Consider the following 26,033-nt stretch of genomic DNA (forward strand, 5'->3'; position numbering starts at 1 on the left):
AAATAATCCACCGTATTGAAATCTTTTATCAGCTGTGGCACTTTCATTATTCAATAAGCGATTAGTAACAGTCTCCCAATTTAGCCATTAAGCACCACGCGACAGCGTGGGGCCTCTCTACGCCTGTCACACCACGACCCAGATGAAGTATCAGCCTGTCACACACACCCGTTATTCATGAGGTGAGGGGCCGGGGCGGGCCTCCCTCTGCTCCACACTGGTCCGTCCGCACCCTCACCGCTCCTTCTCCTTTAGCCCAGGTAGGGCCACCGTAAGGTTATACGTCACTCTGACTATCTCTCCATGTCTCTCTCTCTCTCCATGTCTCTCTCTCTCTCCATGTCTCTCTCTCTCTCCATGTCTCTCTCTCTCTCTCTCTCCATGTCTCTCTCTCTCTCTCTCTCTCTCCATGTCTCTCTCTCTCTCTCTCCATGTCTCTCTCTCTCTCCTCTCTCCATGTCTCTCTCTCTCTCCTCTCTCCATGTCTCTCTCTCTCTCCTCTCTCCATGTCTCTCTCCTTGGTGTCTCTCTCCTCCGTGTCTCTCTCTCTCCTCTCTCCATGTCTCTCTCTCTCTCCTCTCTCCATGTCTCTCTCCTTGGTGTCTCTCTCCTCTCCCTCTCATCTCTCCATGTCTCTCTCCTTGGTATCTCTCTCCTCTCCCTCTCATCTCTCTCTCCTCCATGTCTCTCTCTCTCTCCTCTCTCCATGTCTCTCTCTCTCTCCTCTCTCCATGTCTCTCTCCTTGGTGTCTCTCTCCTCTCCCTCTCATCTCTCTCTCCTCCATGTCTCTCTCTCTCCTCTCTCCATGTCTCTCTCCTTGGTGTCTCTCTCCTCTCCCTCTCATCTCTCTCTCCTCCATGTCTCTCTCTCTCTCTCTCCATGTCTCTCTCTCTTGTCTCTCTTTCATCTATCTTGTCTCTCTTTCATCTCTCCTGGTCTCTTTCCTCTCTTGTCTCTCTCTTTCCTCTCTCTCTTTCATCTATCTGGTCTCTCCATTTCCATGTCGCTCTCTCTGTTTTCTATTTCTCTTCTGTTTTCTTTCTCCTTCAGATGTTAGTAAATTTACTTTAAAAAATCTACAATTGTGTTAATTGTCTGATATTACATTATACTCACCATGCTTTTCATGTGTGCGTGTGCATGCACACTCGTGTGTGTGTGTGTGTGCACGCTCGTCTGTGTGAACTGAAAGGGATACTTCAGGATGGGATACTGAAAGGGATACTTCAGTTAGCGCAATGCCTGGAAGTCTATGGTATCTACTAGCATGCTAGCAGTTACCATAGACTTCCAGTCATTGCGCTAACGCTAGTTAGCAACGTCCTTCAAACTGCACGCAGGCACCTAAAAATGGTATCCACGATTTCATCGGACTCTGGGGAAGTAGATAAAGGGCTTCATTGCCAACATCCTGAAGTATCCCTTTAAGGTTGTGAGGAAACAGGTTTCCTACATGGCTAAAACAGGGGATCCTTTTATTTTTAATGAAAAGCTACTTGCTCTTTCCCTCCCTCCCTCTCTCCTCCCTCTCCCTAAAACAAAGACTCTATTCATCCTCTTCCTTTCTTCCTGCCACTGAGCCAGACCCCCCCCCCCCACATGCTTGACACGTGGAGACCCCCTAATCTCTACCCCTCCATCCCTCTCCTCCCCCCTTTCCTCTCTTTCACAGCCACCTGCATCAGGTGTATCACTCCTTCTCTGTGTGCTCCGTTGATCACAGCCCCACAATTAACTGTCTCTCTGTAAGAGCACCTCGTTAGTTCGTTACCCCTGGTTACATACACTACAGCACGGGGTCCGGCTCCTCGCTGCGCGGGACCTTTGAAACGGGATCTGACCGCGAGCCTGCTGGAGATACCAAAGTTGGCCCTCAGATGGGAGACAGGGGACATGAAAGCGCCCTTTGGCCCCTTTGAGATGGGAGGTGGAGATGGGGCCTCACACAGCGCAGCAGACCAGCTGCAGATCCCTCCCTCCTGGAGTGAGAAAGAGGCATTCCTGGAGAGGAGATGGATGTTAGTCAGGACAAAACGCTCTCTATGATCTGGTATGGGATCAGAGGATCAGGTGGTTAGATAGCAGACTGGGTGATTGGGGGATTCATTCCACACAGGTTGTTAAAGAGAGCAGAAGTGGGTGGGGTCTGGGTTGTGACTGAAGCGTCTTGATGCATCTATCATTTAGCCCTAAGAGGGTAGGTGGGTCTGCTGAAACGCTTTGGCCATTTCCCTAAAATGGAAGATAATTAAGGTCACTTTGTAGCCATAGAGGTACAGCAGGTGTGACACCAAAGGTCAACTTGTTAAAGGTCCCAGGTGGTCTTTCCCAAGCAGAAGACCATCATTCGTTGGATGTACAAAGGACCCGAAGTACAGAGAACCCAAATATTTGAGAGGTCACACCCACTGCAGTGTGTGGATGCAGATGTAAATTACTTGAACATATATTAGGGTATTTCTTTGTGATTGCTCCAGATTCCTGTGTGGGGGAAAATAGCACCTTGAAGGACAATAAGGCCGAGGCTCGTACAAGCAGTCTAACATTTAAACCTCACACACCCATTACCAGAATGTTCCCTTTTCCTATGCTGTAGTGGGGGACCGGTGAATAAATGTACTTTCTCTTCTGGTATCGTTGTGTAGCAAATGTTCTTCGTAGCCTCGGGGGATGTTGGGAAAATAACAGTATCGTCGGTGGGGGCTGTGAGGGTTCAGGGGCGAGACGCGAGGGGAATAAGTGTGTATTTAGAGTGGTGTATGTACCTCATTATAAAAGGTGAAAGCAGAAGTCACATAGTCTAGGACCTGAACACCTTCAGTGGGAGAGAGAAACATTTTACCCCTCTGATAACCTTTTCTTAGCTTGGATTTGTTTTACATCTATTTTTTAAACCAGTTCTGTTCGACTTGTTCTATATATTTTTTGAGTTTCCATTCTGTGCACATGCCACTGCCAGGTTGTCATGGTAAATTAGAAGTCTCTGTGAATGATAAGGCAGTACTGTTCAGCATCAACTGTTCCTGTGTTGCTTCTACTGCTGACTTATGATTTGTCACTGCAACTCACCTTAGCCCCTCCCACACAAGTCCATGCCCAGCCCATGACTCCTCCCACTTTAGTGCTGCTGGTTGATTACACCTGACTCCTCCCCCTCTATTGCTGCTGGTTAATTACACCTGACTCCTCCCCCTCTATTGCTGCTGGTTAATTACACCTGACTCCTCCCCCTCTATTGCTGCTGGTTAATTACACCTGACTCCTCCCCCTCTAGTGCTGCTGGTTGATTACACCTGACTCCTCCCCCTCTAGTGCTGCTGGTTGATTACACCTGACTCCTCCCCCTCTAGTGCTGCTGGTTGATTACACCTGACTCCTCCCGCCTCTAGTGCTGCTGGTTGATTACACCTGACTCCTCCCCCTCTAGTGCTGCTGGTTGATTACACCTGACTCCTCCCCCTCTAGTGTTGCTGGTTAATTATACCTGACTCCTCCCCCTCTAGTGCTGCTGGTTGATTACACCTGACTCCTCCCCCTCTAGTGTTGCTGGTTGATTACACCTGACTCCTCCCCCCTCTAGTATTGCTGGTTGATTACACCTGACTCCTCCCCCTCTAGTGCTGCTGGTTGATTACACCTGACTCCTCCCCCTCTAGTGTTGCTGGTTGATTACACCTGACTCCTCCCCCTCTAGGTGCTGCTGGTTGATTACACCTGACTCCTCCCCCTCTAGTGCTGCTGGTTGATTACACCTGACTCCTCCCCCTCTAGTGCTGCTGGTTGATTACACCTGACTCCTCCCCCTCTAGTGCTGCTGGTTGATTACACCTGACTCCTCCCCCTCTAGTGCTGCTGGTTGATTACACCTGACTCCTCCCCCTCTAGTGCTGCTGGTTGATTACACCTGACTCCTCCCCCTCTAGTGCTGCTGGTTGATTACACCTGACTCCTCCCCCTCTAGTGTTGCTGGTTGATTACACCTGACTCCTCCCCCTCTAGTGCTGCTGGTTGATTACACCTGACTCCTCCCCCTCTAGTGCTGCTGGTTGATTACACCTGACTCCTCCCCCTCTAGTGCTGCTGGTTGATTACACCTGACTCCTCCCCCTCTAGTGCTGCTGGTTGATTACACCTGACTCCTCCCCCTCTAGTGCTGCTGGTTGATTACACCTGACTCCTCCCCCTCTAGTGCTGCTGGTTGATTACACCTGACTCCTCCCCCTCTAGTGCTGCTGGTTGATTACACCTGACTCCTCCCCCTCTAGTGCTGCTGGTTGATTACACCTGACTCCTCCCCCTCTAGTGTTGCTGGTTGATTACACCTGACTCCTCCCCCTCTAGTGCTGCTGGTTGATTACACCTGACTCCTCCCCCTCTAGTGCTGCTGGTTGATTACACCTGACTCCTCCCCCTCTAGTGTTGCTGGTTGATTACACCTGACTCCTCCCCCTCTAGTGCTGCTGGTTGATTACACCTGACTCCTCCCCCTCTAGTGCTGCTGGTTGATTACACCTGACTCCTCCCCCTCTAGTGCTGCTGGTTGATTACACCTGACTCCTCCCCCTCTAGTGCTGCTGGTTGATTACACCTGACTCCTCCCCCCTCTAGTGCTGCTGGTTGATTACACCTGACTCCTCCCCCTCTAGTGCTGCTGGTTGATTACACCTGACTCCTCCCCCCTCTAGTGCTGCTGGTTGATTACACCTGACGCCTCCCCCCTCGTGTTGCTGGTTGATTACACCTGACTCCTCCCCCTCTAGTGCTGCTGGTTGATTACACCTGACGCCTCCCCCTCTAGTGCTGCTGGTTGATTACACCTGACTCCTCCCCCTCTAGTGCTGCTGGTTGATTACACCTGACTCCTCCCCCTCTAGTGCTGCTGGTTGATTACACCTGACTCCTCCCCCTCTAGTGTTGCTGGTTGATTACACCTGACTCCTCCCCCTCTAGTGCTGCTGGTTGATTACACCTGACTCCTCCCCCTCTAGTGTTGCTGGTTGATTACACCTGACTCCTCCCCCTCTAGTGCTGCTGGTTGATTACACCTGACTCCTCCCCCTCTAGTGCTGCTGGTTGATTACACCTGACTCCTCCCCCCTCTAGTGCTGCTGGTTGATTACACCTGACTCCTCCCCCTCTAGTGCTGCTGGTTGATTACACCTGACTCCTCCCCCTCTAGTGTTGCTGGTTGATTACACCTGACTCCTCCCCCTCTAGTGCTGCTGGTTGATTACACCTGACTCCTCCCCCTCTAGTGTTGCTGGTTGATTACACCTGACTCCTCCCCCTCTAGTGTTGCTGGTTGATTACACCTGACTCCTCCCCCTCTAGTGTTGCTGGTTGATTACACCTGACTCCTCCCCCTCTAGTGTTGTTGGTTGATTACACCTGACTCCTCCCCCTCTAGTGCTGCTGGTTGATTACACCTTTTTTAGTCTTTATATTTGTGTTGTCTTCATTCTTCTACGCTGTCCTCTTCTCTCCATCTCTCCTCCTGCCGCCCGTCGGGACGCAGCCAAACATCAAGCGTGGAAACTTAACCGTGTTGGTAGTCTGCGTAACATATACAGTAACAGCAACTGGGAAGGTAACTAACTAACTAACTGGTTAACCCACCATGATGGAGAGAGTATCAGCAACTGTGAAGGTAACTAACTAACTGACTGGTTAACCCACCATGATGGAGAGAGTATCAGCAACTGGGAAGGTAACTAACTAACTGACTGGTTAACCCACCATGATGGAGAGAGTAACAGCAACTGGGAGGGTAACTAACTAACTGACTGGTTAACCCACCATGATGGAGAGAGTATCAGCAACTGGGAAGGTAACTAACTAACTGACTGGTTAACCCACCATGATGGAGAGAGTATCAGCAACTGGGAGGGTAACTAACTAACTGACTGGTTAACCCACCATGATGGAGAGAGTATCAGCAACTGGGAAGGTAACTAACTAACTGACTGGTTAACCCACCATGATGGAGAGAGTAACAGCAACTGGGAGGGTAACTAACTAACTGACTGGTTAACCCACCATGATGGAGAGAGTATCAGCAACTGGGAATGTAACTAACTAACTGACTGGTTAACCCACCATGATGGAGAGAGTATCAGCAACTGGGAGGGTAACTAACTGACTGACTGGTTAACCCACCATGATGGAGAGAGTAACAGCAACTGGGAGGGTAACTAACTAACTGACTGGTTAACCCACCATGATGGAGAGAGTAACAGCAACTGGGAATGTAACTAACTAACTGACTGGTTAACCCACCATGATGGAGAGAGTATCAGCAACTGGGAGGGTAACTAACTAACTGACTGGTTAACCTACCATGATGGAGAGAGTATCAGCAACTGGGAAGGTAACTAACTAACTGACTGGTTAACCCACCATGAGGGAGAGAGTATCAGCAACTGGGAGGGTAACTAACTAACTGACTGGTTAACCCACCATGATGGAGAGAGTAACAGCAACTGGGAAGGTAACTAACTAACTGACTGGTTAACCCACCATGATGGAGAGAGTATCAGCAACTGGGAGGGTAACTAACTAACTGACTGGTTAACCCACCATGATGGAGAGAGTATCAGCAACTGGGAGGGTAACTAACTAACTGACTGGTTAACCCACCATGAGGGAGAGAGTATCAGCAACTGGGAAGGTAACTAACTAACTGACTGGTTAACCCACCATGATGGAGAGAGTAACAGCAACTGGGAGGGTAACTAACTGACTGACTGGTTAACCCACCATGATGGAGAGAGTATCAGCAACTGGGAAGGTAACTAACTAACTGACTGGTTAACCCACCATGATGGAGAGAGTAACAGCAACTGGGAAGGTAACTAACTAACTGACTGGTTAACCCACCATGATGGAGAGAGTATCAGCAACTGGGAAGGTAACTAACTAACTGACTGGTTAACCCACCATGATGGAGAGAGTAACAGCAACTGGGAAGGTAACTAACTAACTGACTGGTTAACCCACCATGATGGAGAGAGTATCAGCAACTGGGAAGGTAACTAACTAACTGACTGGTTAACCCACCATGATGGAGAGAGTAACAGCAACTGGGAGGGTAACTAACTGACTGACTGGTTAACCCACCATGATGGAGAGAGTATCAGCAACTGGGAAGGTAACTAACTAACTGACTGGTTAACCCACCATGATGGAGAGAGTATCAGCAACTGGGAAGGTAACTAACTAACTGACTGGTTAACCCACCATGATGGAGAGAGTAACAGCAACTGTGAAGGTAACTAACTAACTGACTGGTTAACCCACCATGATGGAGAGAGTATCAGCAACTGGGAAGGTAACTAACTAACTGACTGGTTAACCCACCATGATGGAGAGAGTATCAGCAACTGGGAGGGTAACTAACTAACTGACTGGTTAACCCACCATGATGGAGAGAGTATCAGCAACTGGGAAGGTAACTAACTGACTGACTGGTTAACCCACCATGATGGAGAGAGTATCAGCAACTGGGAGGGTAACTAACTAACTGACTGGTTAACCCACCATGATGGAGAGAGTATCACCAACTGGGAAGGTAACTAACTAACTGACTGGTTAACCCACCATGAGGGAGAGAATTCACACACCCAAGATGGCAGCCTTCCACTCCACGATGTCCACCTGTCTCCATCTTTGCCCTTTGACCTGTCTCAGTGGACATGTTTGCGCCTCATGTCCATGTGTACTTTCCTCTGTCCCTCCCGTCCCCCTCTCACTGCCAAGTCAGACACCTTAGACACACAGAGCATCCTGGGGCATGCGCTCTCTCTGGTGTCATGGACGTCACTGTGTGTGTGTGTGTGTGTGTGTGTGTGTGTGTGGTGCCTTGTGACTTTTCCCCCCCTGTGCTTCGGCAATCCAACTTAACTGGTGGCTCATGGTTTTTACTGTATGTGATGGACAGCATCAGGCATCATAATCAACAGCAGGAAGAGTTCCCTATATTCCATTGCCCCCCCCCCTTATATGATGTACTTGTTCAATAAGAAATAAATATTTATTTCTTGAGACGTGAACAGTTGCTGCACTATTTTCCAGGTTGTTAATGCTGTAAAATGGTGGTAATACTGTAGGGAGTAATGACCTGTTTCACCAAGCAATACTGTGTGCATTGACATTTAAGGCTTTTAATTTCTGTTTCCTGAGCCTCACCCCCCCTCCTTCCCCCTCTCCTTTTTCCAGACGCATCCTCCCCCCTCACTGCAGCCCCCAGACCCACCCCAACCCCACATACACCCTCTCTCTCTGGGTACTCTTGCCGGGCCTGGTCCTGAGTCCTGGTCCTGAGTCCTGGTCCATCCACATGTGTAGTGCAGCCTCTCCTCTGTACTGCCTGGAATTGGTGAAGGGTCTATATTATATTTGGGTGTGTATTGTTGTGCTGTTAAAGATTGGCCGTGTCAGAGTTCACAAATTGCCCCGACGACAGCGCCACTCTCTCTCTCGCTCTCCCCTGTAGCGGGGCGACAGAGAATGCGAGTGTGTGTCCCTGCGTGTGTGCCTGAAAGAGTATATCAAATAAAGGCTGATGTGTATTTCACGTCGGTGTGCGTCTGAGTGCCCATTTCCCTTTGAGAAGTCTCAGGTTAACAGATAGCTTATGTTGTGATACTCATATCAAATCTAACCAAGGGCCTTCTCACACTGCTGGACAGGTTTCAATTCAGGCTGTGGTATATCAGAGACGTATAGAAGACAGACAGACAGACAGACAGGCTATGGTATATCAGAGACGTATAGAAGACAGACAGACAGACAGGCTATGGTATATCAGAGACGTATAGAAGACAGACAGACAGACAGGCTGTGGTATATCAGAGACGTATAGAAGACAGACAGACAGACAGACAGGCTATGGTATATCAGAGACGTATAGAAGACAGACAGACAGACAGGCTATGGTATATCAGAGACGTATAGGAGACAGACAGACAGACAGACACAGGCTGCGGTATATCAGAGACGTATTGGAGACAGACAGACAGGCTGCGGTATATCAGAGACGTATAGGAGACAGACAGACAGGCTGCGGTATATCAGAGACGTATAGGAGACAGACAGACAGGCTGTGGTATATCAGAGACGTATAGGAGACAGACAGACAGACACAGGCTGCGGTATATCAGACGTATAGGAGACAGACAGACAGACAGACACAGGCTGCGGTATATCAGTGTCACGGGCGGATAGAACAATTGAAGGATGAGTCAAGCGCAGGAGACTGAGGTCAGTTGGAACAAACGTGATTTAATATATCCAAGGGCAAAATCCATATAAGGCTGGGATCACAACAGTCAAAAGACTAGAGGGAAGCTCCACTCGAAAAGACAGATGGGGCGCAGCCCGGCAACCCTAATGCCTAGACAATAAGTAGTAAAACAACTACGTATAAACAATACAACCCCTACCACACGTAACAATGAACAATCCCGCACGAATCCTAACTAAACACAGACAAACTAAATACCCCCCCACTAATGACAAACACGAAACAGGTGCAATCAAAAAACAGACATAACTAACAGACACTGAAACAGATCGGTGGCAGCTAGTAGGCCGGCGACGACGACCGCCGAGCACCGCCCGACCGAGGAGAGGCGCCACCTTCTGTGGACGTTGTGACAGTACCCCTCCCCTGGCCCGCGCCGACGCCGGCCTTGGGGACGACCCGGAGGGCGAGGCGCTGGGCGATCCGGGCGGAGGCTGTGGAAACTCCGCAACATGGCTGGATCCAGAATGTCCCTCGCCGGGACCCAGCACCTCTCCTCCGGACCGTACCCCTCCCAGTCCATGAGGTACTGCAGGCCCCCTACCCGACGTCGGGAGTCCAAGATGGCCCGGACTGTGTAAGCCGGGGCCCCCCCCCCCCCCGATGTCCAGGGGGGGCGGGGGGACCTCCCGCACCTCAGCGTCCTGCAGCGGACCAGCTACCACCGGCCTGAGGAGAGACACATGAAACGAGGGGTTAATGCGGTAATATGTAGGAAGTTGTAACCTATAACACACCTCGTTTATTCTCCTCAGGACTTTGAATGGCCCCACAAATCGCGGACCCAGCTTCCGGTGGGGCAGGTTCCGGGTCGAGAGCCAGACTCTATCCCCTGGGTTAAACACGGGGCCTCACTGCGGTGGCGGTCAGCGCTCTCCTTGTGTCGTTCTCCAGCCCTCTTTATACACTCCTGAACAGCATTCCAGGTCTCCCTTGAGCGCTGGACCCATTCCTCCACCGCAGGAGCCTCTGTCTGGCTCTGTTGCCATGGTACCAGGACCGGCTGATAACCTAACACAACCTGGAAGGGTGACAGGTTAGTAGAGGAGTGGCGCTGAGAGTTCTAGGCCATCTCGGTCCAGGGCACGAACCGTGCCCACTCCCCTGGCCGGTCCTGGCAATAAGACCGCAGAAACCTGCCTACATCCTGGTTAATGCGCTCTACCTGCCCATTACTCTCGGGTTGGAAACCTGAGGTCAGGCTGACCGAGACCCCAGCCTCTCCATAAACGACCTCCACACCCTGGACGTAAACTGGGGACTCCGATCAGATACGATGTCCTCGGGCACCCCGTAGTGCCGGAAGACGTGGGTGAATAGGGCCTCCGCGGTCTGTAGGGCCGTAGGAAGACCGGGCAACGGGAGCAGACGGCAGGACTTCGAGAACCGATCCACAACAACCAGGATCGTAGTATTCCCCTGAGATGGCGGGAGATCCGTGAGGAAATCCACCGAGCGGTGAGACCAAGGTCGCTGTGGAACGGGGAGGGGTTGTAATTTCCCTCGACGCAGGTGCCTAGGAGCCTTGCACTGGGCGCACACCGAACAGGAAGAGACATAGTGTCTTACGTCCTCAACCAAGGTGGGCCACCAGTACTTCCCCTTCAGGCCTCGCACTGTCCGTTCCACCCCAGGATGACCCGAGGAGCGTAGAGTGTGGGCCCATCGGATCAGACGATCGCGAACACCAAGCGGAACGAACTTCAGACCCGCGGGACATTGTGGAGTGGGTTCTGACCGACCCGCCCGCTCGATGTCCGCATCCACCTCCCATACCACCGGTGCCACTAGACAGGAAGCAGGGAGTATGGGAGTGGGATCGATGGTCCGCTCCTCGGTGTCGTAGAGACGCGACAGTGCGTCGGCCTTCCGGTTCCGAGAACCCAGAATGTATGAAAGGGTAAACTGGAACCTCGTAAAGAACATGGCCCACCTGGCTTGACGAGGATTAAGTCTCCTCGCTGCCCGGATGTACTCCAGGTTACGCTGGTCGGTCCAGATGAGAAAAGGGTGACATGCCCCCTCAAGCCAATGTCTCCACACTGTCAAAGCCTTGACCACGGCTAACAACTCCCTGTCCCCCACATCATAGTTGCGCTCCGCCGGGCTCAGCTTCTTAGAAAAGAATGCGCAGGGGTGGAGCATCAGAGGAGCGCCCGAACGCTGCGAAAGAACTGTTCCTACCCCAGCCTCGGACGCGTCCACCTCCACTAGGAATGGCAATGAGGGATCCGGATGCGCCAGCACCGGAGCGTCGGTAAACAGAACCTTCAGACGACGGAAGGCTCTGTCCGCCTCTGCCGACCACCGCAATCGCACCGGACCCCCCTTCATCAGTGAGGTAATGGGAGCTGCCACCTGACCAAAACCCTGGATAAACCTCAGGTAATAATTGGCGAACCCCAAGAACCGCTGCACCTCCTTCACCGTGGTAGGGGTCGGCCATTTACGCACAGCCGTAACGCAGTCACATTCCATCACCACCCCTGTGGTGGAAATGCAATATCCCAGAAAAGAGACGGCTTGTTTGGAGAACTCACATTTCTCAGCCTTGATGTATAGGTTATGCTCCAGCAGCCGCCCAAGCACTTTACGCACCAGAGCCACATGCGCGGCGCGTGTGGCGGAGTAGATCAAGATGTCATCGATGTACACCACCACACCCTGTCCAAGCATGTCTCTGAGAACCTCGTCCACAAAGGATTGGAAGATGGCGGGAGCATTTTTTAACCCATACGGCATGACGAGGTACTCATAATGGCCAGATGTGGTACTAAATGCGGTTTTCCACTCGTCTCCATCTCGGATACGCACCAGGTTATATGCGCTCCTGAGATCTAGTTTGGTGAAGAAGCGCGCCCCGTGAAATGACTCCACGGCCGTAACAATGAGAGGTAGTGGGTAACTGAACCCCACTGTGATAGAATTTAGACCTCTATAGTCAATGCACGGGCGCAGGCCTCCCTCCTTCTTCTTCACAAAAAAAAAACTTGAGGAGACGGGTGATTTAGATGGCCGAATGTATCCCTGTCTCAAGGACTCAGTGACGTATGTCTCCATAGCCACTGTCTCCTCCTGAGACAGAGGATACACGTGACTTTTAGGAAGGGCCGCGCCAGCCTGGAGGTTTATCACACAATCCCCCTGTCGATGGGGTGGTAATTGAGTCGCCTTCGTTTTACTGAAGGCGATAGCCAAATCGGCATATTCAGAGGGAATATGCACAGTAGAGACTTGGTCTGGACTCTCCACCGTGGAAACTCCTATACACCTACCTGAGCACTCCCTCGACCACCCCTTAAGAGCCCTCTGCCCCCATGAAATCTGAGGGTTGTGAGAGGCTAGCCAGGGAAGTCCCAGTACCACCGGAAATGCCGGGGAATCAATAAGGAACAGGCTGATACGTTCTTCATGACCCCCCCGCGTCACCTTGACCAGTGGCACTGTTACCTCCCTCACTTGGCCAGACCCTAGTGGTCGACTATCTAAAGCGTGCACGGAGAAGGGTTGTTCCAGTTTAACCAGGGGAATCCCTAACTTATCAGCAACCCTACGGTCCATAAAACTCCCAGCTGCGCCTGAATCGACTAGTGCCTTATACTGGGAGTGAGGGGAAAACCCAGGGGAAAAAAACAGAGAAGTACATGTGGTCGACAGGGGGCTCTGGGTGTGGCTGGTGCTGACTCACCTGGGGGGTCGATGTAGTGCTCTGCCTGCCATCTGAATTCCCAGGAGAACCTCTCCAGCACCGGTCCGCAGTGTGTCCTCTACGGCCACAGCGGGTGCAGGAGAGGCCCCCCCCCCTCCGGTCCTCCTAGCAGCAGCCCCTCCTAGCTCCATGGGCGTTGGAGCAGGAGGGATGGGAGGTGGAATGAATAGGCCCCGATCGGAACGTCCCCGGGCAGCCAGCAGGTTGTCCAGCCTGATGGACAAATCAATCAACTGGTCCAGGGTGGTGGTATGGTCCCGGCAAGCCAGCTCCCGGCGGACGTCCTCACGTAGACTACACCTGTAGTGGTCAATCAGGGCCCGCTCATTCCACCCCGATCCGGCGGCTAGAGTCCGGAACTCCAGGGCAAAGTCCTGAGCGCTCCTCGTCTCCTGCCTCAGATGAAATAATCGCTCACCCGCCGCCTTGCCCTCTGGGGGATGATCGAATACCGCCCGGAAGCGGCGAGCGAACTCTGGGTAGTCGTCCTTAGCTGAGTCTGGGCCCTCCCAGACGGCGTTGGCCCATTCCAGAGCTCTACCCGTGAGGCACGAGATGAGGACGCTCACCCTCTCTTCATCGGAGGGAGAGGGCCGGACGGTCGCCAGGTACAGGTCCAACTGTAGCAAAAACCCCTTGCACCCAGCGGCCGTCCCATCGAACTCCCTGGGAGCCATGATCCGGATCCCGCCTGTACTGGGTTCGGTGGGTGTCGGTAGGGGCGCAGGGTGATGACTTGGTCCTGGTGGGGGTGAAGGAGCGATTCGCTCCCAGCTCTCCAAACGGGCCAGTACCTGGTCCATGGCCGAGCCCAGTCGGTGGAGGAGGCTGGCATGTTGGGAGACTTGTTCCTCCATAGATGGTGTTTCGGCTCCTGCTGACTCCATATTTTGGTGCGGGATTCTGTCACGGGCGGATAGAACAATTGAAGGATGAGTCAAGCGCAGGAGACTGAGGTCCGTTGGAACAAACGTGATTTAATATATCCAAGGGCAAAATCCATATAAGGCTGGGATCACAACAGTCAAAAGACTAGAGGGAAGCTCCACTCGAAAAGACAGACGGGGCGCAGCCCGGCAACCCTAATGCCTAGACAATAAGTAGTAAAACAACTACGTATAAACAATACAACCCCTACCACACGAAACAATGAACAATCCTGCACGAATCCTAACTAAACACAGACAAACTAAATACCCCCCCACTAATGACAAACACGAAACAGGTGCAATCAAAAAACAGACATAACTAACAGACACTGAAACAGATCGGTGGCAGCTAGTAGGCCGGTGACGACGACCGCCGAGCACCGCCCGACCGAGGAGAGGCGCCACCTTCTGTGGACGTTGTGACAATCAGAGACGTATAGGAGACAGACAGACACACAGGCTGTGGTATATCAGAGACGTATAGGAGACACAGACAGACAGACACAGGCTGTGGTATATCAGAGACATAAAGGAGACAGACAGACAGACACAGGCTGCGGTATATCAGAGACGTATAGGAGACAGACAGACAGGCTGTGGTATATCAGAGACGTATAGAAGACAGACAGACAGACAGACAGACAGACACAGGCTGTGGTATATCAGAGACGTATAGGAGACAGACAGACAGACAGGCTGCGGTATATCAGAGACGTATAGGAGACAGACAGACAGACAGGCTGCGGTATATCAGAGACGTATAGGAGACACAGACAGACACAGGCTGCGGTATATCAGAGCAGTGTAGGAGACAGACAGGCTGTGGTATATCAAGGCGGTATAGGAGACAGGCAGGCTGTGATATATCAAGGCAGTATAAGAGACAGACAGGCTGTGGTATATCAGGGCAGTGTAGAAGGCAGACAGACAGGATGTGGTATATCAGGGCAGTATAGGAGACAGACAGGCTGTGATATATCAGGGCAGTGTAGAAGGCAGACAGACAGGCTGTGGTATATCAGGGCAGTATTGGAGACAGGCAGGCTGTGATATATCAAGGCTGTGATATATCAGGGCAGTATAAGAGAGAGACAGGCTGTGGTATATCAGGGCAGTATAGCAGACAGACAGGCTGTGGTATATCAAGGCAGTATAAGAGAGAGACAGGCTGTGGTATATCAGGGCAGTATAGGAGACAGACAGGCTGTGATATATCAAGGCAGTATAAGAGAGAGACAGGCTGTGGTATATCAGGGCAGTATAGGAGACAGACAGGCTGTGATATATAAAGGCAGTATAAGAGACAGACAGGCTGTGGTATATCAGGGCAGTGTAGAAGGCAGACAGACAGGATGTGGTATATCAGGGCAGTATAGGAGACAGACAGGCTGTGGTATATCAAGGCAGTATAGGAGACAGACAGGCTGTGATATATCAAGGCAGTATAGGAGACAGACAGGCTGTGGTTTATCAGGGCAGTGTAGAAGGCAGACAGACAGGATGTGGTATATCAGGGCAGTATAGGAGACAGACAGGATGTGGTATATCAGGGCAGTATAGGAGACAGACAGGATGTGGTATATCAGGGCAGTGTAGGAGACAGACAGGATGTGATATATCAGGGCAGTGTAGGAGACAGACAGGATGTGGTATATCAGGGCAGTGTAGGAGACAGACAGACAGGATGTGGTATATCAGGGCAGTGTAGGAGACAGACAGGATGTGATATATCAGGGCAGTGTAGGAGACAGACAGTAAGTGGTATATCAGGGCAGTATAGGAGACAGACAGACAGGATGTGGTATATCAGGGCAGTGTAGGAGACAGACAGACAGGATGTCGTATATCGGGGCAGTGTAGGAGACAGACAGACAGGATGTGGTATATCAGGGCAGTGTAGGAGACAGACAGGATGTGGTATATCAGGGCAGTGTAGGAGACAGACAGACAGGATGTGATATATCAGGGCAGTGTAGGAGACAGACAGATAGGATGTGGTATATCAGGGCACTATAGGAGACAAACAGACAGGATGTGGTATATCAGGGCAGTATAGGAGACAGACAGACAGGATGTGGTATATCAGGGCAGTATAGGAGACAGACGGACAGGATGTGGTATATCAGGGCAGTGTAGGAGACAGACAGACAGGATGTGATATATCAGGGCAGTGTAGGAGACAGACAGATAGGATGTGGTATATCAGGGCAGTATAGGAGACAAACAGACAGGATGTGGTATATCAGGGCAGTATAGGAGACAGACAGACAGGATGTGGTATATCAGGGCAGTATAGGAGACAGACGGACAGGATGTGGTATATCAGGGCAGTATAGGAGACAGTCTGAGGCAGCCTCTCATGACTCAGTGGGCCTCCCAAGTAATGGCCACCTCATTTCAGGGTTTGCAGAGGAAAATTGGGGGTGGGAGTGTTAGAAAGGGGGGGTTACACAATTGCACAGCCTAATGCCCTTTCATTTTTATTTTGAAATTCATTAATCGACTTGAGGAGGGGGAGGAGCGATGGGGGTTGGAACAGCATTAATTTATGCCTCGGCTAGCTGGGCTCGACTTTCTGCATTGTTGGTTTCCATAATTGTCAAACAACCACCCCCTCTCTCCCCCTCTGCAGAGAAAAGCAGGAACATTTAATTATGATGAGAACATTGTTCCTGACCCCACAGGGCTTGTCAGCGTTTGAGGGGTGGGGCCCAATCTAGGACGAGACAAAATCACAGTCCCAGGAGCTCTCTTACACAAATAGGGAGAGACACATCAGATAGGCCTCTTTAGGGACAGTATTTGACCTCTGAGATGCATCCTATAGGCCTCTTTAGGGACAGTATTTGACCTCTGAGATGCATCCTATAGGCCTCTTTAGGGACAGTATTTGACCTCTGCAGAAATACTTTAGGTCTTGAACTGTAGCTATGTCTCTAAGATGAAAATAAGCTTTAAGGTTGTAGGACGAGATGGATGAGGTTATTTCAGGTGAATCATGTAGTCTGAAGACAGTGAGACAGGCCTGCAACATCTTCAGTCTCTTTACCCATGCAGGAAGTTAAAGGCTCTTCAGGTTTCTAACTTATTTAGCCACAGGGCCTATCCTCCCATCCTTAGACAGGCAGAGAGAGATGTAAGGAGACAAAGGCCTTTCATTGTGGGTCTGAACACTCTGAAGCCAGAAGAGAACTTCAGCTTCACTGGTCTCTGAGAGGAAGCCAATTAGCTAAATGAGTGAGTGAGGAAAAGGAGGAGAGGAGTAAATGGTTTGGCTCCTCCAGCCTGTCTCTCTCGCTCTCTCTCTCTCTCTCTCTCTGGCCGTTCTCCCTTTTCTCGGCTGATTAAACTTGTAATCTTCTCCCAGGGAGGTGATCAGACCTCCACTCCCAGACAGAACACATCACAAAGCTGTCAGTGATTACTAGTCTATTCTAACTGGTTGACTAGTGCTGGAATGTATTATTTGAAGTATATAGGTTTCATTCACTCCAGAGCCATAAGCTGTTAACGCAGCTACCACCAATGTAGCCAGCTTCCGCTGATGACAAGTCAGTCACTACAAGACCGTGGCGCTGCTACCCACACCGGTTCCTCAGGTAGTCCTATTGAGAAGCCCTCTGATTAGCACATGCTGGAGGGCTGATGAGGGGTGAGGAGGGGGCTGATTGGCTCCTCATTATGTAATTGGGCCCCCTGTCCCTTCTCATTGGAGTAAATTGTAAACGGAACCAGGTTGGTGTCTGATCTCCCTCATCAGAGGGTCTCTTGTTAGAACCAGCTGTGCTCTTCCTCCTTCCCACCCTGCCATGTTCCTCCACTTCACCTCTTCTTCAATCCCTCCTTTTGTTCTTAACAGCTTCCAAATGTGACCCCGCAAATGAGACACACAATGTCAGGGCTTTGACGTTAACTGTGAAAGCCTGCGTCACTCTCTCTAAAACAGAGTGGCCCCATTTAGCCTATGGTGGGTGAGGTTTGGGTAGCAGACCCATGTGTTCCCCTCTGGGGGGGTTGTGATTGTAATGACTGGCCTTTATTCTGGACCACTGATAGCTAAGGGTCCAGGGGTGGCCACTGGGGGCCACAGGGCCTGTAATTGGGGGGATATCCTGGCCGGAGGGGGATGGATGTGGAGGGGTTCCAGAGGTCACTAGGATCTGTGGTAGAGCTGACAGACTGTTCTGATCTGTTCCACTGAAAAGGCTTTTGACTAGATGGAATACAGCTACAGACAGTAACTTTTGTAGCAGGTTAGGAGAATTAACGTAGCATGTTAGGAGAACTAACGTAGCAGGTTAGGAGAACTAACGTAGCAGGTTAGGAGAACTAACGTAGCAGGTGAAGAGAACTAACGTAGCAGGTTAGGAGAACTAACGTAGCAGGTTAGGAGAATTAACGTAGCAGGTTAGGAGAACTAACGTAGCAGGTTAGGAGAATTAACGTAGCAGGTTAGGAGAACTAACGTAGCAGGTTAGGAGAACTAACGTAGCAGGTGAAGAGAACTAACGTAGCAGGTTAGGAGAACTAACGTAGCAGGTTAGGAGAACTAACGTAGCAGGTGAAGAGAACTAACGTAGCAGGTGAAGAGAACTAACGTAGCAGGTGAAGAGAACTAACGTAGCAGGTTAGGAGAACTAACGTAGCATGTTAGGAGAACTAACGTAGCAGGTTAGGAGAACTAACGTAGCAGGTGAAGAGAACTGACGTAGCAGGTTAGGAGAACTAACGTAGCAGGTTAGGAGAATTAACGTAGCAGGTTAGGAGAACTAACGTAGCAGGTTAGGAGAACTAACGTAGCAGGTTAGGAGAACTAACGTAGCAGGTGAAGAGAACTAACGTAGCAGGTTAGGAGAATTAACGTAGCAGGTTAGGAGAATTAACGTAGCAGGTTAGGAGAACTAACGTAGCAGGTTAGGAGAATTAACGTAGCAGGTTAGGAGAACTAACGTAGCAGGTTAGGAGAACTAACGTAGCAGGTGAAGAGAATTAACGTAGCAGGTGAAGAGAATTAACGTAGCAGGTTAGGAGAATTAACGTAGCAGGTTAGGAGAACTAACGTAGCAGGTTAGGAGAACTAACGTAGCAGGTTAGGAGAACTAACGTAGCAGGTTAGGAGAACTAACGTAGCAGGTTAGGAGAACTAACGTAGCAGGTGAGGAGAACTAACGTAGCAGGTGAAGAGAACTAACGTAGCAGGTGAAGAGAACTAACGTAGCAGGTTAGGAGAACTAACGTAGCAGGTTAGGAGAACTAACGTAGCAGGTTAGGAGAACTAACGTAGCAGGTTAGGAGAACTAACGTAGCAGGTGAGGAGAACTAACGTAGCAGGTGAGGAGAACTAACGTAGCAGGTGAGGAGAATTAACGTAGCAGGTTAGGAGAATTAACGTAGCAGGTTAGGAGAACTAACGTAGCAGGTTAGGAGAACTAACGTAGCAGGTGAGGAGCACTAACGTAGCAGGTGAGGAGCACTAACGTAGCAGGTGAGGAGAACTTACTCAGCAGGTGAGGAGCACTAACGTAGCAGGTGAGGAGCACTAACGTAGCAGGTGAGGAGCACTAACGTAGCAGGTGAGGAGAACTAACGTAGCAGGTGAGGAGAACTAACGTAGCAGGTGAGGAGAACTAACGTAGCAGCTGAGGAGAACTTACTCAGCAGCTGAGGAGAACTTACTCAGCAGCTGAGGAGAACTTACGCAGCAGGTGAGGAGAACTAACGTAGCAGGTGAGGAGAACTAACGTAGCAGGTGAGGAGAACTAACGTACCAGGTGAGGAGAACTAACGTAGCAGGTGAGGAGAACTTACTGGCACAGTGGCATTGTCATGCTGGAGGGACATGTCAGGATGAGCCTGCAGGAAGGGTACCACATGAGGGAGGAGGATGTCTTCCCTGTAACGCACAGCGTTGAGATTGCCTGCAATGACAACAAGCTCAGTCCGATGATGCTGTGACACACCGCCCCAGACCATGACGGACCCTCCACCTCCAAATCGATCCCGCTCCAGAGTACAGGCCTCTGTGTAACGCTCCTTCCTTCGACGATAAACACGAATCCAACCATCACCCCTGGTGAGATTAAACCGCGACTCGTCAGTGAAGAGCACATTTTTGCCAGTCCTGTCTGGTCCAGCGACGGTGGGTTTGTGCCGATAGGCGACGAAGTTGCTGGTGATGTCTGGTGAGGACCTACCTTAACGCAGGTCTACAAGCCCTCAGTCCAGCCTCTCTCAGCTTATTGAGGACAGTCTGAGCACTGATGGAGCGATTGTGCGTTCCTGGTGTAACTTGGACAGTTGTTGTTGCCATCCTGTACCTGTCCCGCAGGTGTGATGTTCGGATGTACCGATCCTGTGCAGTTGTTGTTACACGTGGTCTGCCACTGCGAGGACGATCAGCTGTCCGTCCTGTCTCCCTGTAGCGCTGTCTTAGGCGTCTCACAATACAGACATTGTAATTTATTGCCCTGGCCACATCTGCAGTCCTCATGCCTCCTTGCAGCATGCCTAAGATACGTTCGCGCAGATGAGCAGGGACCCTAGGCATCTTTCTTTTGGTGTTTTTCAGAGTCAGTAGAAAGGCTTCTTTAAATCAAATTTCAAATCAAATTTATTTATATAGCCCTTCGTACATCAGCTGATATCTCAAAGTGCTGTACAGAAACCCAGCCTAAAACCCCAAACAGCAAGCAATGCATGTGAAAGAAGCACGGTGGCTAGGAAAAACTCCCTAGGAAAAACTCCCTAGAAAGGCCAAAAACCTAGGAAGAAACCTAGAGAGGAACCAGGCTATGAGGGGTGGCCAGTCCTCTTCTGGCTGTGCAGGGTGGATATTATAACAGAACATGGTCAAGATGTTAAAATGTTCATAAATGACCAGCATGGTCAAATAATAATAATCATACTAGTTGTCGAGGGTGCAACAAGCACGTCCGTGAACAGGTCAGGGTTCCATAGCCGCAGGCAGAACAGTTGAAACTGGAGCAGCAGCACGGCCAGGTGGACTGGGGACAGCAAGGAGTCATCATGCCAGGTAGTCCTGAGGCATGGTCCTAGGGCTCAGGTCCTCCGAGAGAAAGACAGAAAGAGAGAATTAGAGAGAGCATATTTAAATTCACACAGGACACCGGATAAGACAAGAGAAATACTCCAGATGTAACAGACTGACCCTAGCCCCCCGACACATAAACTACTGCAGCATAAATACTGGAGGCTGAGACAGGAGGGATCAGAAGACACTGTGGCCCCATCCGATGATACCCCCGGACAGGGCCAAACAGGCAGGATATAACCCCACCCACTTTGCCAAAGCACAGCCCCCACACCACTAGAGGGATGTCTCCAACCACCAACTTACCGTCCTAAGACAAGGCCGAGTATAGCCCACAACGATCTCCGCCATGGCACAACCCAAGGGGGGGGCGCCAACCCAGACAGGAAGACCACGTCAGTGACTCAACCGACTCAAGTGACGCACCCCTCCCATGGACGGCATGGAAGAACACCAGTAAGCCAGTGACTCAGCCCCTGTAATAGGGTTAGAGGCAGAGAATCCCAGTGGAAAGAGGGGAACCGGCAAGGCAGAGACAGCAAGGGCGGTTCGTTGCTCCAGCCTTTCCGTTCACCTTCACACTCCTGGGCCAGACCACAAACAGTGTCCTAAGTTTTCATAACTGTGACCTTAATTGCCTACCGTCTGTAAGCTGTTAGTGTCTTAACAACTAATTGTTTGTGGTTCATTGAACAAGCATGGGAAACAGTGTTTAAACCCTTTACAATGAAGACTATTTGGATTTTTATGAATTATCTTTGAAAGACAGGGTCCTGAAAAAGGGACGTTTCTGTTTTGGCTGAGTGTGTGTGTGTGTGTGTGTGTGTGTGTGTGTGTGTGTGTGTGTGTGTGTGTGTGTGTGTGTGTGTGTGTGTGTGTGTGTGTGTGTGTGTGTGTGTGTAGCAGTGCATGAGATGTGTGTATGCCACCAACCCTAAAAGTGACCCTCCCTTTCTCTCTGTCCTCCAGAACAAGAGGAGAACTTTGAGTTGACCATTGTGTCTTTGACGGGCCAGACGTGGCACTTTGAGGCCACCTCATACGAGGAGAGAGACGCCTGGGTCCAGGCCATCGAGAGCCAAATCCTAGCCAGCCTGCAGTCTTGTGAGAGCAGCAAGGCCAAGGTACCGTTACACTACTATTACACTACGGTTACAATACTAATACAATACTACAATATTACAATGTTGTTACAGTACTGCTACAGTACTATTACAATACTGTTAGAGTACTGTTACACTACCACTGTATACCACACTATTACAATACTGTTACAGTACTATTACATTGCTGTTACAGTACTATTACAATACCCTACCACACTATTACAATACTATACCACAATATTACAATATATACCACACTGTTACAATACTATACCACACTATTACAGTACTATTACAATACTGTTAGATTACTGTTACACTACTATACCACACTTTTACACTACTATACAACTCTGTTACACTACTATACCACACTGTTACACTACTATACAACTCTGTTACACTACTATACCACACTGTTACACTACTATACCACACTGTTACACTACTATACCACACTGTTACACTACTATACCACACTGTTACACTACTATACCACACTGTTACACTTCTATACCACACTATTACACTACTATACCACACTATTACACTACTATACCACGCTGTTACACTACCACGCTGTTACACCACTATACCACGCTGTTACACTACTATACCATGCTGTTACACTACTATACCACACTGTTACACTACCATACCACACTGTTACACTACTATACCACACTGTTACACTACCGTACCACGCTGTTACACTACAATACCACGCTGTTACACTACTATACCACGCTGTTACACTACTATACCACGCTGTTACACTACTATACCACGCTGTTACACTACTATACCACGCTGTTACACTACTATACCACGCTGTTACACTACTATACCACACTGTTACACTACTATACCACGCTGTTACACTACTATACCACGCCGTTACACTACTATAATACCACGCTGTTACACTACTACTATACCACGCTGTTACACTACTACTATACCACGCTGTTACACTACTACTATACCACGCTGTTACACTACTACTATACCACACTGTTACACTACTATACCACACTGTTACACTACTATACCACACTGTTACACTACCACGCTGTTACACTACTATACCACGCTGTTACACTACTATACCACGCTGTTACACTACTATACCACGCTGTTACACTACTATACCACGCTGTTACACTACTATACCACGCTGTTACACTATTATACCACGCTGTTACACTACTATACCACGCTGTTACACTACTACTATACCACGCTGTTACACTACTACTATACCACGCTGTTACACTACTACTATACCACGCTGTTACACTACTATACCACGCTGTTACACTACTATACCACGCTGTTACACTACTATACCACGCTGTTACACTACTATACAACGCTGTTACAGTTATATTAAATCAAATTCAATTTTTCACATGCACCGAATACAACAGGTGTATACTTTACCTTGAATGCTTCCTTTTCCCAACAACCCATTTCATATATATATACTGTATTGTATTCTATACTACACCACTGACTGTTAAACAGACATCTCCAGCACATCAGAGGCTGCTGCCTATTGACATAGATTAGGACTCATTGGCCACTTTAAGGAAATTAAACACAAGCCACTTGAATATTGTCTCCATATCTTGTATTTTATTCTATACTATGCCACTGTATCTTAGTCCAATGCCGCTCTGACATATATGTATACATTCTTAATCCATTCCTTTCTTAGATTTACGTGTATTGTGGGTATATGTTGTGAAACTGTTAGATATGACAGCTCTGTTGGAGCTAGAAACACAAGCATTTCACTACACTCACAATAACATCTGCTAAACACGTGTAAGTGATAAATAACATTTTATTTGACTATACATCCATGCAACTCAAGTGTTTTAATAGGAACGGTTGGGATTAGCATTGTATACACAGTCTCCTATAGGCCTATACACACACACACACACACTCTCCTATAGGCCTATACACACACTCTCCTATAGGCCTATTCACACACACACTCTCTCCTATAGGCCTATACACACACACACACACACTCTCCTATAGGCCTATTCACACACACTCTCCTATAGGCCTATACACACACACACACACACACACACACACACTCTCCTATAGGCCTATACACACACTCTCCTATAGGCCTATTCACACACACACACTCTCCTATAGGCCTATACACACACACACACACTCTCCTATAGGCCTATACACACACACACACACACACACTCTCCTATAGGCCTATCACACACACACACACACTCTCCTATAGGCCTATTCACACACACACACTCTCCTATAGGCCTATTCACACACACACACTCTCCTATAGGCCTATTCACACACACACACACACTCTCCTATAGGCCTATACACACACACACACCCACTCTCCTATAGGCCTATCACACACACACACACACTCTCCTATAGGCCTATTCACACACACACACCTCTCCTATAGGCCTATACACACACACACACTCTCCTATAGGCCTATACACACACACACACACTCTCCTATAGGCCTATACACACACACACTCATCTCCTATAGGCCTATACACACACACACACACTCTCCTATAGGCCTATACACACACACACACACTCTCTCCTATAGGCCTATTCACACACACACACTCTCCTATAGGCCTATACACACACACACACTCTCCTATAGGCCTATTCACACACACACACTCTCCTATAGGCCTATACACACACACACACACTCTCCTATAGGCCTATACACACACACACACACTCTCTCCTATAGGCCTATACACACACACACACTCTCCTATAGGCCTATACACACACACACTCTCCTATAGGCCTATACACACACACACACTCTCCTATAGGCCTATACACACACACACACTCTCCTATAGGCCTATACACACACACACACTCTCCTATAGGCCTATACACACACACACACACTCTCCTATAGGCCTATACACACACACACACTCTCCTATAGGCCTATACACACACACACACTCTCTCCTATAGGCCTATACACACACACTCTCTCTCCTATAGGCCTATACACACACACACTCTCTCCTATAGGCCTATACACACACACACTCTCTCCTATAGGCCTATACACACACACACTCTCTCCTATAGGCCTATACACACACACACACACACTCTCTCCTATAGGCCTATACACACACACACACTCTCCTATAGGCCTATACACACCACACACACACACTCTCCTATAGGCCTATTCACACACACACACTCTCCTATAGGCCTATACACACACACACACACTCTCCTATAGGCCTATACACACACACACACACACACACACACACTCTCCTATAGGCCTATACACACACACACACTCTCCTATAGGCCTATACACACACACACACTCTCCTATAGGCCTATACACACACACTCTCCTATAGGCCTATACACACACACTCTCCTATAGGCCTATACACACACACACACACTCTCCTATAGGCCTATACACACACACTCTCCTATAGGCCTATACACACACACACACTCTCTCCTATAGGCCTATACACACACACACACACTCTCCTATAGGCCTATACACACACACACACACACAATCTCCTATAGGCATATACACACACACACACACACTCTCCTATAGGCCTATACACACACACACACACTCTCCTATAGGCCTATACACACACACACACACACACACACACTCTCCTATAGGCCTATACACACACACACACTCTCCTATAGGCCTATACACACACACACACACACACTCTCCTATAGGCCTATACACACACACACACACACTCTCCTATAGGCCTATACACACACACACACACACACACACCTCTCCTATAGGCCTATACACACACACACACACTCTCCTATAGGCCTATACACACACACACACACTCTCCT

At 49.5% G+C, this 26,033-nt stretch overlaps 1 protein-coding gene across 1 annotated transcript in view; it reads left to right on the forward strand.

The window, feature by feature from the left end:
• The window catches only part of agap1 (ArfGAP with GTPase domain, ankyrin repeat and PH domain 1), a 310,237-nt gene that overhangs the window by 240,605 nt on the left and 43,599 nt on the right, over nt 1-26,033 (forward strand). Inside the window, 1 exon segment of the mRNA XM_045699311.1 lies at nt 21,961-22,115. Within this exon segment, the coding sequence (XP_045555267.1) occupies nt 21,961-22,115 (155 nt within the window).

The sequence above is a fragment of the Salmo salar genome, chromosome ssa17 (genome assembly GCF_905237065.1).
Source record: "Salmo salar chromosome ssa17, Ssal_v3.1, whole genome shotgun sequence".
In the NCBI taxonomy this organism is placed as follows: domain Eukaryota; kingdom Metazoa; phylum Chordata; class Actinopteri; order Salmoniformes; family Salmonidae; genus Salmo; species Salmo salar.